The sequence below is a fragment of the Oncorhynchus clarkii genome, unplaced genomic scaffold, assembly GCF_045791955.1.
Source record: "Oncorhynchus clarkii lewisi isolate Uvic-CL-2024 unplaced genomic scaffold, UVic_Ocla_1.0 unplaced_contig_11082_pilon_pilon, whole genome shotgun sequence".
NCBI lineage: Eukaryota > Metazoa > Chordata > Actinopteri > Salmoniformes > Salmonidae > Oncorhynchus > Oncorhynchus clarkii.
The window spans coordinates 299,762-312,845 of record NW_027260899.1 but is presented as its reverse complement, the minus strand read 5'-3'; the positions used below and the strand labels follow the sequence as shown (position 1 = coordinate 312,845).

General features: G+C 43.6%; 2 protein-coding genes across 5 annotated transcripts in view; one reads left to right on the top strand and one right to left on the bottom strand.

The window, feature by feature from the left end:
• Positions 1 to 778: 778 nt before the first annotated feature.
• Positions 779 to 7,667, top strand: LOC139402153 (zinc finger protein ZFP2-like). 2 transcript variants are annotated; one of them, XM_071146239.1, is made up of 4 exons: positions 779 to 984; positions 3,365 to 3,695; positions 4,163 to 4,358; positions 5,508 to 7,667. In XM_071146239.1, exons 2-4 carry the CDS (start codon positions 3,690 to 3,692, stop codon positions 6,695 to 6,697), a joined length of 1,392 nt encoding a protein of 463 aa, XP_071002340.1. In that variant the 5' UTR covers positions 779 to 984; positions 3,365 to 3,689; the 3' UTR covers positions 6,698 to 7,667. The 2 variants fall into 2 exon arrangements, with proteins under 2 accessions (XP_071002340.1, XP_071002339.1); XM_071146238.1 differs by lacking the exons at positions 779 to 984; positions 3,365 to 3,695 and having other exon boundaries at positions 4,136 to 4,358; positions 5,508 to 6,904.
• Positions 7,668 to 9,709: 2,042 nt separating this feature from the next.
• LOC139402151 (BAR/IMD domain-containing adapter protein 2-like) overlaps positions 9,710 to 13,084 on the bottom strand; it is a 143,648-nt gene continuing 140,273 nt past the window's right edge. For 2 of the 3 annotated variants that reach the window (XM_071146236.1, XM_071146234.1), the window contains one exon: positions 9,710 to 13,055. Coding sequence is in view for 1 of the 3 variants with exons in the window: in XM_071146234.1 (XP_071002335.1) it covers positions 12,986 to 13,055 (70 nt within the window). In the remaining 2 variants the exon portion in view is untranslated. The remainder of the gene's footprint in view (positions 13,056 to 13,084) is intronic. The other variant, XR_011633235.1, reaches the window with a different exon arrangement.

Here is a 13,084-nt window from a genome sequence, read left to right as displayed (position 1 = left end):
TCCAATCAATCAGAATAAACCAAATTACAAACACAGTCAAAACAGAACTACATTGCTTATTGGGAAAAACAAGCACAAACACAAAACAAAATGCAGTGCTATCTGGCCTTAAATCGACAGTACACCGTGGCTAAATATTTTACCATAGTTACTGATCAAAACCTTGACAAAGTACAGGCTCAGTGAGCCTTGCCATTGAGAAGGGTAGACACAGGAAAACACGGCTCCCTGTAGAGGAAAGGCTGTGCAACCACTGCACAACAGCAGAACCTGAGACGGAGCTGCATTTCCTGACAAAATGTCAAAAATATAAAACAATTAGTGCGTAATTTCCCCAAATTTGAAACCCTTATTCAAGGCTTTAAAGACCCCTCTGATGAGAGTAGGCTACCCGTCCTGTTGGGAGAGGACACAGAGAGCTGTGGGTTGGCAGCGCACTACATTGCTGCCTGCCATAAGTTGACGGACAGTGTCTGACAGACCAGTCAACCTACACATGTCCTCTACTGCATGCTTATTGTTATTGTTGAATATATGGTTATTTTGACCCTTGGTTATTGTTGTTACTGTTGTCCTGTTGACCATTTTGATTCTCATTTTTTATATTGTAAATATCCAAAATAGGCTTTGGCAATATGTACATTGTTACGTCATGCCAATAAAGCAAATTGAACTGAATTGATAAACCTTCTAGAATGTATTTGAAATCAAAACATTTATGGGCTGCACAATGTGACTGTAGCCTGTTGATGGTTTCAGGCAGTTACAAAAAGAAGAAAGAAGCTTGTGCTCTGTTCCTTGCCTCAGGCTGTACAGCTGTTCTCACATCAAGTGGTCAGATTTTCACCCATCAGACTATTCTCAATTTAATCTTGTTCTGATTTAGAATGGCCCATTATCAAATGGGCAGGAAAGGGAACAGGGGGAAACAGACATGTCATCCTTACGCACTTGAACAGCAAATGGTGGCAGCACACCGACCAGGTAGGCTACTTTCTTTATTTTTTGCAGAGCATGTGCTTAATATGAGCAGCTGAGAAATACATATAAAAACACATTTCACTCCACACATCAACCACTGTTTGAGGAGCATGCTCTCGCTGCACGACAGGTGATATTCCACCCAAACTCTGTATGCCCATTGGCTCTCCAGCCCTGTTCCTGCAGCTACACAGTGCTTAATTTGGGAAACCAAGTGAAATCTGTTGGGGAACATCGATAGTAACATGATCTCACAATGAAACATATTTCACAAAACTGTTGACAACGCCTCTGCACGCTCAAAAAAGGAATATATGAGAACGAGGAGGAGGTGGAAACGCATGATGGTGGTCAGCAACTATGTTGCTCTGCAACAATAGAGCTGCTATTAGCTAATGCTAGCTTGCTTGTCCTAAGTCCAGCCTCTGTAAATAGCTAGCTAACACCAGTCAGCTGAAAGCTATCAAATTAACAGGCAAAGAAATGTAGCTAGCTATATTTGTTTATGGAAGATTTGTTACACAAATAACTTCAGCCATTAGCTAGCTAGAGCTAGACAACAACATAACCTCAACACAGAAGGTAGATAACGATAGCTAGTTCACTAACGATAGCTAGTTCACTAACGATAGCTAGTTCACTAACGATAGCTAGTTCACTAACGATAGCCAGTGCTAAATATTTCCATAAAACATAGATGGCTAACTATATAATTTCAAAACCAACATCAAACTATGTGGAAAGTGTCAAAATACTACCTTGCAATGCAATTTGGCTTTTGCAACACTAGCTAGCTACTCTGTAGTCCAAGCTACGGTAAGATCTAGCCATATTTCACTGTCAGACAGGACACAAGTCAAACTGTAGCTGAGAAAACAATACAAATGGAAAGAGCATGTTGTCCACTGCAGTGAGCAAATGCTTGCTTGCTAACATCAGGACAAACCAGTTTCAAGCATCCAGAATAGATTCTATTATGCTCCTTTTAATCAAAATCTGTGCAAATCAACAGTAGGGCAGTGTGATGGTGATTGCATCGTCTGTGGACCAGTTGGGGCGGTATGAAGTGGGTCTAGAGTGGCAGGTAACATGGAGGTGATATGATCCTTGTCTAGTCTCTCAAAGCACTTCATGATGACAGAAGTGAGTGCTACGGGCAGTAGTCATTTAGTTCAGTTATCTTTGCCTTCTTCGGTACAGGAACAATGGTGGCCATCTTGAAGCATGTGGGGACAGCAGACTGGGATAGGGAGCGATTGAATATGTCCGTAAACACACCAGGACGCGGCTAGGGATGCCGTCTGGGCCAGCAGCCTTGCGAGGGTTAACACGTTTAAATGTCTTACTCACGCCAGCCACTGAGGGGGGGGGGGGGGCAGTCCTTGTTAGCGGGCCGCGACTGTGGCGCGGTATTATCCTCAAAGCGGGCAAAGAAGGTGTTTAGTTTGTCTGGAAGCGAGACGTCGGTGTCTGTGACATAGCTGTTTTTCTTTTTGTAGTCCGTAATTGCCTGTAGACCCTGCCACATACGTCTCGTGTCTGAGTCGTTGAATTGCGACTCCACTTTGTCTCTATACCGACATTTCGCTTGTTTGATTGCCTTGCGGAGGGAATAACTACACTGTTTGTATTCGGCCATATTCCCAGTGGTTAAATGCGGTGGTTCGCGCTTTCAGTTTTGCCCAAATGCTGCCATCCATCCACGGTTTCTGGTTAGAGTAGGTTTTAAGTCACAGTGGGTACAACATCTTCAATGCACTTCCTTATAAACTCACTCACCGAGTCAGCGTATAGATTGATGTTGTTCTGAGGCCGCCTGGAACATTTCCCAATCCGCGTGATCAAAACAATCTTTAAGCGTGAATTCTGATTGGACAGACATGCATTGAATGGTTCTAGTCACAGGTACATCCTGTTTGAGTTTCTGCCTATAAGACTGTAGGAGCAAGATGGAGTTGTGGTCGGATTTGCCAAATTGGGTTTACTTGATAGCTACCTACACAAATAGCTAGCTTGTATGCATTGTGGAAGTTAGAGTAGCAGGGGTTGAGTGTATTGCCAGTGCTGCAATCAATAGGCTGATAGAATTTAGGTAGCCTTGTTCTCAAATTTTATTTGCTAAAATCCCCAGCTACAATAAATGCAGCCCCAGAATAGATGGTGTCCAGTGAAGTTCCTTGAGGGCCGTCGTCTGCTTGATGGGGTATATACACAGCTGTGACGATAACTGTTGAGAATTCTCTTGGGTGATAATTTGGCCGGCATTTGATTGTAAGGAATTCAATGTTGGGTGAGCAGAAGGACTTGAGTTCCTCCTGTATGTTGTTATGATTACACCATGATTCGTTAATCATGGAGCATACACCTGCCCTACTCTTCCCAGAGAGGTGTTTATCTCTGTCGGTGCGGCGCATGAAGAAGCCCGGTGGCTGAACCGACTCTGACAACATATCCCAAGAGAGCTATGTTTCCTTGAAACAGAATGTTACCATCTCTGATGTTTCTCTGGAAGGCAACTGGACATTGGCGAGTAGTATACTCGGAAACGGTGGGCAAAGTGCACGCCTACGGCGCCTGACCAGGAGGCCGCTCAGTCTGCCTGTTCTGCGGCAACATTGTTTTGGGTCGGCTTCTGGGATTAGATCCACTGTCCTGGGTGGTGGTCCGAACTAAGGATCCGCTTCGGGAAAGTCGTATTCCTGGTCGTAATGTTGGTAAGTTGACGTCGCTCTTATATCCAATAGTTATTCCCAGCTGTATGTAATACGACTTAAGATTTCTTGTGGGTAACAATGTAAGAAATACATTTTAAAAAACATGCATAGTTTCCTAAGGACTCGAAGCGAGGTGACCATCTCTGTCTGCACCATCTTGCATCAATCAATATTATCTCAGGGGTGAACTCCAATTATTCTCATAGGTTCTGAACATAAGCCGGGGCATTAAGAGTCATCAGTTTTGACATTTGTTTTAAGAGTGAAAAAATAAACATTTTCCATTTGAAAAATGTGCCAAAGTTATTTGGAAAAAAACTGTACTTTTGTGGAAAGTAGTGAACTTTACACACTTCAGGAGAAAGGAGGTATTATAAGGATGCAGCCATCAATCAGAGATTTAGACTAAAGTAATCAAATGTTTGGTCTAATGATATTCTATGTACAATACTTCCTGTGGTCACCAGGACAGAGCTAGTCCGTCCCCCTCCAACCTGCCGGAGTCCCCTGGTCACAACTCTCCTGGTAGCGCCTTACTGCTGGGTCTGAAGAGGGTGTCTGTGCGGCTGGTCGACTGCAGGAAAACACCAGGGCAGAGTGGAGCTGTAGGAGAAGGACCCGAGGAGGGAGATGGAGATCTGATTTCATCAAGTAAGAACAATGGTGGGTGTGTGAATTATACTACAATCTCATTCTGCAAATTCTATTAATTGATTGATAAACAATATACACTCAGTGGCCAGTATGTTAGGTACACCCGTTTGGTTCCGGAACAGACCCCCCTTTTCCTCCAAAACAGCCTGAATAGTCCGGCGTGTGGATTCTCCAACGTGTCGGAAACGTACCACTGGGATGATGTTGGTCCATGCTGACGCGATGGCATCACACAGTTGCTGCAGATTGGACAGCAGCATATTCATGCTGCCAACAGCCCGCTCCATCTCATCCCAAAGTTACTCTATTGGGTTTGGTCAGCAACAATGTTCAGATTGACTGTGGTGCCGAGTTGGTATCAAGGGACCTAAACGTGTGCCAGGAAAACATCCCCCACATCAGTACACCACCCTGTACCGTTGACACCAGGCAGATGGGTCCATGAACTCATGCTACTTATGCCAAATTCTGACTCTGCTATCAGTATGAAGCAAAAGGAACCTTGATTTCTTTCCACTCCTTAATTGTCCAGTGCTGGTTATTGCGTTCTTACTGGAGCAGCTTCTTCTTGTTTTTAGCCGATAGAAGTGAAACAGTGTAGTCGTCTGCTGAAATAGCCCATTAGTGACGAGGATCTGCGAGTTTTTCGTTCCAAGATGCCACACTGCACACCACGGTTGTACTGCACCGTTATTTGTCTATTTGTGGCCCGCCTGTTAGCTTGCACGATTTTTGCAATTCTCCTTCAACCTCTCTCGTCAATGAGCTGTTTTCCCCCACAGGACTGCCGCTGACTGGATGTTTTTTGTTTGTCGCACCATTCTTGGTAAACCCTAGACACTGTCGTGTGTGAAAAGTCCAGGAGGGCGGCTGTTTCTGAGATTCTGGATCCGGCGCGCCTGGCACCGGCGATCATACCTCGCTTAGGTCACTTGTTTTGCCCATTCTGATGTTCAATCAAACAGGAACTTAATGCCTCTGCCTGTCTGTCTGCTTTATATAGCAAGCCATAGCCACGTGACTCACTGTCTGTAGGAGTGACCTATTTTCATGAACTGGGAAGTGTACATAATAAACTGTCCACTGAGTAATATATTGTTGATATTTGTTTATGGACTCATATTTCCAAAACCTAGTTATTCAATTTCTGTTTCACAGGGGACTCTCCTAACCGTCGCTCTCTCAGTGGGAGGGACTTATCATCTGGGGAGCTTCTACAACAACATGTTGCTGACGAGGCAGAGAAGAGTGTCTCCCAATCAGAACACCTCAAACACCAGCACAGACGTACAGGGAAGAAATCTCACCACAGCTGCTCTGACTGTGGGAAGAGTTTCACTACATGGAGGTCCTTCATAATTCACCTGCGTATTCACACCGGAGAGAAGCCTTACAGCTGTGGTCAGTGTGGGAAGTTCTTTGCTCGAGCTTCCAACCTGACTACACACCAGCGAACACACACAGGAGAAAAGCCTTACAGCTGTGATCATTGTGGGAAGAGTTTTGCTGCATATAACACCTTTAAATATCATCTGAGAATTTATGAAGGGGAGAAGCCTTACCCCTGCCTTGATTGTGGGAAAAACTTTGTTAATGCAGGAGCCCTAACCATACACCAGCGTGTACACACAGGAGAGAAACCTTATAGCTGTGATCAGTGTGGGAAGAGCTTTGCTGTAGCTTCCACCCTGATTAGACACCAGCGCATACACACTGGAGAGAAGCCTTATAGCTGTAATCTGTGTGGGAAGAGCTTTGCTGTATCAGATAAACTAACTATACACCAGCGCATACACACAGGAGAGAGGCCTTATAGCTGTGATCAGTGTGGAAAGTGCTTTGCTTTAGCTTCCACCCTGAATAAACACCAGCGCATACACACTGGAGAGAAGCCATATAGCTGTGATCAGTGTGGAAAGAGCTTTGCTCGAGTTTCCACCCTGACTATACACCATCGAACACACACTGGAGAAAAGCCTTATAGCTGTGATCAGTGTGGAAAGAGCTTTGCTTTAGCTTCCACCCTGACTGCACACCAGCGTACACACACTGGAGAAAAGCCTTATAGCTGTGATCATTGTGGAAAGATCTTTGCTGAGTCAGGGACCCTGAATACACACCAGCGAACACACACTGGAGAGAAGCCTTATAGCTGTGATCAGTGTGGAAAGAGCTTTGCTGAGTCAGGGACCCTAATTTCACACCAGCGAACACACACTGGAGAGAAACCCTATGTCTGTCTATGTGGAGAGAGCTTTGCTCGTTTAGGGCAAATGAAAAAACACCAGAAAGCTCAAATTTGCCATATTTCATCTCCCTCCTATCCAACAACATTTCCAGATCCCTAAATAAAGGATCAATAGAAAACATCTAGTGAACAGTCATATCCATCTCCCATTCTTAAACAGTTGCTTTAGTCTGATCACCATGGTAACCCCTGTGCAGCATAATATGCAGCTCTGATCTAGGATCAGGTCTCCCCTGTGTCTATGTAATATCACACATTGATCTAAATGGATAAATGTTATCATAGATAATGTCATAGTGAACCTGTGTGTTGGGGGGGGGGGGGGGATGTTGAAAATTGTATCTTCTTTCATGTACTTATGACACTATTATTATTAAAATGTCATTATGTAGAATGTTTCAACAAAAGGTGTATATTGGACGGCAGTTAGCCTAGTGGTTAGAGCGTTGGGCGAGTAACCGGAAGGTTGCTGGATCGATTCCCAAACTGACAAGGTAAAAATCTGTCATCTGCCCCTGAACAAGGCAGTTAACCCACTGTTCCCCGGTAGGCTGTCATTCTAAATAAGAATTTGTTCTTAACTGACTTGCCTAGTTAAATAAAGTTTCAATTAAAATAACTCATGAATTCAATTGATCAATAAATTCTAGCCATTATCTTCTAAACAAGAACTTTAATAATATCTAAATGGATTTGTTCCTAAAATGAATCAATTATACATTGAGTAATAATATCCATGAGATCAAGGCAAGAACTATGTATGCTATCTTGTAACAACGGTTAATGACTTGATTGTTAATGACAAAATATTGAATTATTATAGTAATAATTTTCCATTTAATGTAGTATGTTACATTATCAGGTGAGTAATCATTTATGAATAACGCAATGACTTCAACTGATCATATAATAACACCTAAACCAATGTTTTAATGTGTTACTATCCTAATGTTAATGCACATACCACCCTCCACTAATTGTCAACCGACACAAATCTAGCGCAGCGATAATCAGTCTGGTATTTTATAGGCTACAGACAATCAGACAATAAAACTACCTGGACTCTCGAAAAGCTGAAATAAATCATTCTGACATTTCACATTAAAGTAAAGTGGTGATCCTAACTGACAAGTAATTTTTACCTGGATTAAATGTCAGGAATTGTGAAAAACAAACACATTTCAACAGTTTAAGGTTTATGTAAACTTCTGACTTCAACTGTGTGTGTGTGTACATTTTGAGGAAAGCTAAGCAATATGGTATCTGAAATAAGTCCACTTCTCTTCGCTCTATCAACTTAACTTTTTTGTCTGTTACATGTTCAAGGGGGAGGACGTATAATGCCTCCATGCAACAGTCTCTTTCAGCTCACAAGTCAGGCAGCACCCAATTTCATTCTGTTGCAGTTTTTTTTCTTTCTACTTTACCGGTGTGCTCTACTGAACACAACCCAGGTCATCATGGTGTGCTCTACTGAACACAACCCAGGTCATCATGGTGTGCTCTACTGAACACAACCCAGGTCATCATGGTATGCTCTACTGAACACAACCCAGGTCATCATGGTGTGCTCTACTGAACACAACCCAGGTCATCATGGTGTGCTCTACTGAACACAACCCAGGTCATCATGGTATGCTCTACTGAACACAACCCAGGTCATCATGGTATGCTCTACTGAACACAACCCAGGTCATCATGGTATGCTCTACTGAACACAACCCAGGTCATCATGGTGTGCTCTACTGAACACAACCCAGGTCATCATGGTGTGCTCTACTGAACACAACCCAGGTCATCATAGTATGCTCTACTGAACACAACCCAGGTCATCATGGTATGCTCTACTGAACACAACCCAGGTCATCGTGGTGTGCTCTACTGAACACAACCCAGGTCATCGTGGTGTGCTCTACTGAACACAACCCAGGTCATCATGGTGTGCTCTACTGAACACAACCCAGGTCATCATGGTGTGCTCTACTGAACACAACCCAGGTCATCGTGGTGTGCTCTACTGAACACAACCCAGGTCATCGTGGTGTGCTCTACTGAACACAACCCAGGTCATCATGGTGTGCTCTACTGAACACAACCCAGGTCATCGTGGTGTGCTCTACTGAACACAACCCAGGTCATCATGGTATGCTCTACTGAACACAACCCAGGTCATCATGGTATGCTCTACTGAACACAACCCAGGTCATCATGGTATGCTCTACTGAACACAACCCAGGTCATCATGGTGTGCTCTACTGAACACAACCCAGGTCATCATGGTGTGCTCTACTGAACACAACCCAGGTCATCATGGTATGCTCTACTGAACACAACCCAGGTCATCATGGTGTGCTCTACTGAACACAACCCAGGTCATCATGGTATGCTCTACTGAACACAACCCAGGTCATCATGGTGTGCTCTACTGAACTCAACCCAGGTCATCATGGTATGCTCTACTGAACACAACCCAGGTCATCATGGTGTGCTCTACTGAACACAACCCAGGTCATCATGGTGTGCTCTACTGAACACAACCCAGGTCATCATTCGATCATGGTATGCTCTACTGAACACAACCCAGGTCATCATCCTTTGTTTCTGACATGAATAGCAGTAGTTAGCACACACTTCTTGTGTCCAATTGTTTTATTTCATACAAGGTCATGAATGTGTACAAAGGTCATTTTTGTACAGATATACAGATACAGGAACAGAGTGAGAAAATATTATAAAACCGTATAAAATTTATTTGAAACCCTTCTGGTGTGCCTAGCCAGTGGTTTACCTGTTCTCAAACAGTCGTCTAAAGTTGAATCCAACCAGTGGTATCTATTGAGACTCTGATTCTTACACTCATATCAGTTTCTCTCTCTCATACCTCCACACTAACCAGCGTGACTACTGTCCATTCTCTGACCCCTATTGAAGACAATCAATAAGTGTCCAAAATGGCATCCTATTACCTACGTAGTGCCCAGATTGTCTCTGACCAATAGTAGTGCACTAAAGGGAACAGGGTGTGGTTTCAGATAGGCCTACAGTGTATAATACTGAGTCAGCATGATCACACTATGACAATAACATTCTTTGTAATTTGTTATTCTGTTATTCTGAGGTGGGGAAACTAGATCTGAACGTCAAATCATATCAGCTATTATTTCTACTGTAGCTAGCTAACATCTTATTATAAAGTTATAATACTCACTTTAAAAAGAAAAAAAATGTAGAAGGGAATTCATAGCATTTCTCCATTTGTATTCTACCATTAGAGTATGTAGTAGTACAGTAGTAGTTTAACATATTCAAGCAACAATAACATTTTGTTTACAATAGAATTACTTAGCAGACATTAACAATAACATTTTGTTTACAGTAGAATTACTTAGCAGACTGATCAAACATTTTCGAAAAGTCTAAATCAAAGAAAACAACATTTGTGACATTCTGAAGAACAATATAACAAACAATAGCCAGATAAAAGTGATACATGTGCCCTTTGCTTATAGCAGTGTTTTAGGATGATGGTTTAACCTGAAGCTGCATAGGAAACGACAGGCAGACAGAAGGCACAGTCCCCATGTTACTGGGCATACTGTTTTACGACTCCTAGACAATATGGTGTTATTTATGGTGGTCTATGGCCGGTACAGAAGCATTAGCTAATGTTTGCAGTTGTGTTTGATCACATTCATTGTACATCACTATGCATTTCCATGAGCTGCTAAACGACCCCTGCCTTAGCTGGAGGACACATTGCTGTAAGGTACCTCCTTTCACTGCAAAGAAGATTGGTATGGACTAAACAAGAAAGAGTTGGTGATATGCATATCTGACCGGGTTTCTGCAAGCCTTCATTCAATGCTCATACTGTAAGTTAGTAGTCTATCTATAGGATGTTCAATGTCAAATGTACAGTGTTTTCATCAAAGAATACTGAGGTCTATTATAGAAAAACATGATTTGTACAAATGGATTGGTGTAACAAACAGACACCTTTTAATCTGCAAGAAGACATGGACTATCTACGGTGCCTTGCAAAAGTATTCACACCCCTTGGATTTCTTCACATTTTGTGTTACAAAGTGGGATTAAAATTGTATTTTTGGGGGTCAACGATCGACTCAAAATACACCAATGTCAAAGTGGAAGATTATTTTGAAAATGAATTAAAGTAGATAACTAAAATATAGCCCCTTTGTTCAGGCCTAAATTAGTTTGGCTTAACAAATAACACAAGTTGGCACCGGAGCAGAATTTAAAAAAAGCTGTGATGGGAGAAAACTGAGGTTGGCCCAACAACATTGTAGAGACTCCACAATAATGACTTACAATGGCAGATTGAAAAGAACAGCACAAATATACAGAATTAAAATATTCCAAAACATGCATGTTGTATGCAACAAGGCACACAAAGTTATACTTAAAAAAAACACTGCAAAGCCTTACATTTGGGGCAAATCCAACAACACGGAGTAACTAACTGCCTCCTTATTTTTAAGCATGGTGATGGCTGCATCATGTTATGGGTATGCTTGACATCGGCAAATACTGGGCAGTTGTCCAGGATAAAAAGAAACGGGATGAAGCTATGCACATGCAAAATCCTTGAGTCTTCAGTCTGCTTTACACCAGTCACTGGGAGAGGAATTCACTTTTCAGCAGGACAATAACCTACAACACAAGGCCAAATCTACACTGGAGTATTTTACCAAGAAGACAGTGAATGTTCCTGAGTGGCCAAGTTACAGTTTGACATAAATCTGCTTAAATCAATAGTTGAGACTTCTTGACAGAGCTTGAAGAACTTATAATAAATGGGCTAATATTGCACAATCCAGGTGTGTAAAGCTTTAAAAGACTTACCCAGGAAGACACAGATGTAATCGCCCCCTAAGTCACATGTATTGACTCAGGGAGCTCAATACTTATGCAACGACGATATTGTTGTTATGTAATCTCTATTCATATTAAATCAATAAAACACTTTGACTTGAGTATTTTGTGTAGATTGTTGACAACAATTTTTTTTTAAATTTTTTTTATCCCACTTTGTACCAACAAAATGTGAGGAAATCCGAGGGGTGTGAACACTTTTGCAAGGCAGTGTAAGTGTAGTTGTAGTGGTGTAGCCTCCCTAACGCCCATCCTAGTTGACAGCAGTTCCAGGCTAGCATATAGGCCTGCTGCAGGGCTGCCCAACCCTCTTCCTGAAGACCCACCGGCCTGTACTTTTTCACTCACTCACCTGATTCTAATTATTAGCAGGTCACCCAGACCTTAACTAGTGGAATCAGGTATGTTTGATTACGGTTGGATTGAAAACCTACAGGATGGTAGATCTTCAGGAAGAGCGTTGGGCAGACTTGGTTTAAAATATCAAGTAATAGTTTTAAATGAAAAAAGTATTTACAAATGTACTTATGTTATACTGTACATCTACATCCAGTGTAACTATCAATTTACTGTAATATAACCTATATACATACCACACGTTGTCCTCCCTCTCAATATTTACCTTCAACCTCTTAAGACAGTTTGCTGTACATTATTTAAGTTACAGGAACATAGAAATGAAAAATATATGTTCATTATTATCAGTATTGTGACTAGAGGCCAGAGACCTACAGGGGTCTTAAGAGGAGGGCGAAGGGCCAGGGACACACAAGCTGGTTAGGGGGAGGTGGTGGGGGCCAAGGACCCCCAGGTGCCTACAGGGGGGTTGTGAGAGGAGGATCGGAGGCCAGGGAGCCCCAGGGACCTACAGGGGTGCTGTGAGGGGAGGGTGAGAGGCCAGGAACCTATAGGGGTGCTGTGAGGGGAGGGTGAGAGGCCAGGAACCTATAGGGGTGCTGTGAGGGGAGGGTGAGAGGCCAGGGACCTATAGGGGTGCTGTGAGGGGAGGGTGAGAGGCCAGGGACCTATAGGGGTGCTGTGAGGGGAGGGTGAGAGGCCAGGGACCTACAGGGGTGCTGTGAGGGGAGGGTGAGAGGCCAGGGACCTACAGGGGTGCTGTCAGGGGAGGGTGAGAAGCCAGGGACCTACAGGGGTGCTGTCAGGGGAGGGTGAGAGGCCAGGGATCTACAGGGGTGCTGTGAGGGGAGGGTGAGAGGCCAGGGACCTACAGGGGTGCTGTCAGGGGAGGGTGAGAAGCCAGGGACCTACAGGGGTGCTGTCAGGGGAGGGTGAGAGGCCAGGGATCTACAGGGGTGCTGTGAGGGGAGGGTGAGAGGCCAGGGACCTATAGGGGTGCTGTGAGGGGAGGGTGAGAGGCCAGGGATCTACAGGGGTGCTGTCAGGGGAGGGTGAGAGGCCAGGGACCTACAGGGGTGCTGTGAGGGGAGGGTGAGAGGCCAGGGACCTACAGGGGTGCTGTGAAGGCCCCATGCTAGTAGAATATAGGGGCTGATCTGTCATCATTGATGGGTTGTCTGAAGTAAATCTCCAGGGCTCGGTCACTGTGGAGAGAGGGAGCAAGGAAGAGAGA

Bases quoted from the DNA above. Each gene is read 5' to 3' on its own strand.
- LOC139402153 (XM_071146238.1), top strand. From the start codon at position 4,136: ATGTACAATACTTCCTGTGGTCACCAGGACAGAGCTAGTCCGTCCCCC. The intron at 4,359-5,507 runs GTGGGTGTGTGA...TCTGTTTCACAG, and splicing joins TTCATCAAGTAAGAACAATG to GGGACTCTCCTAACCGTCGC.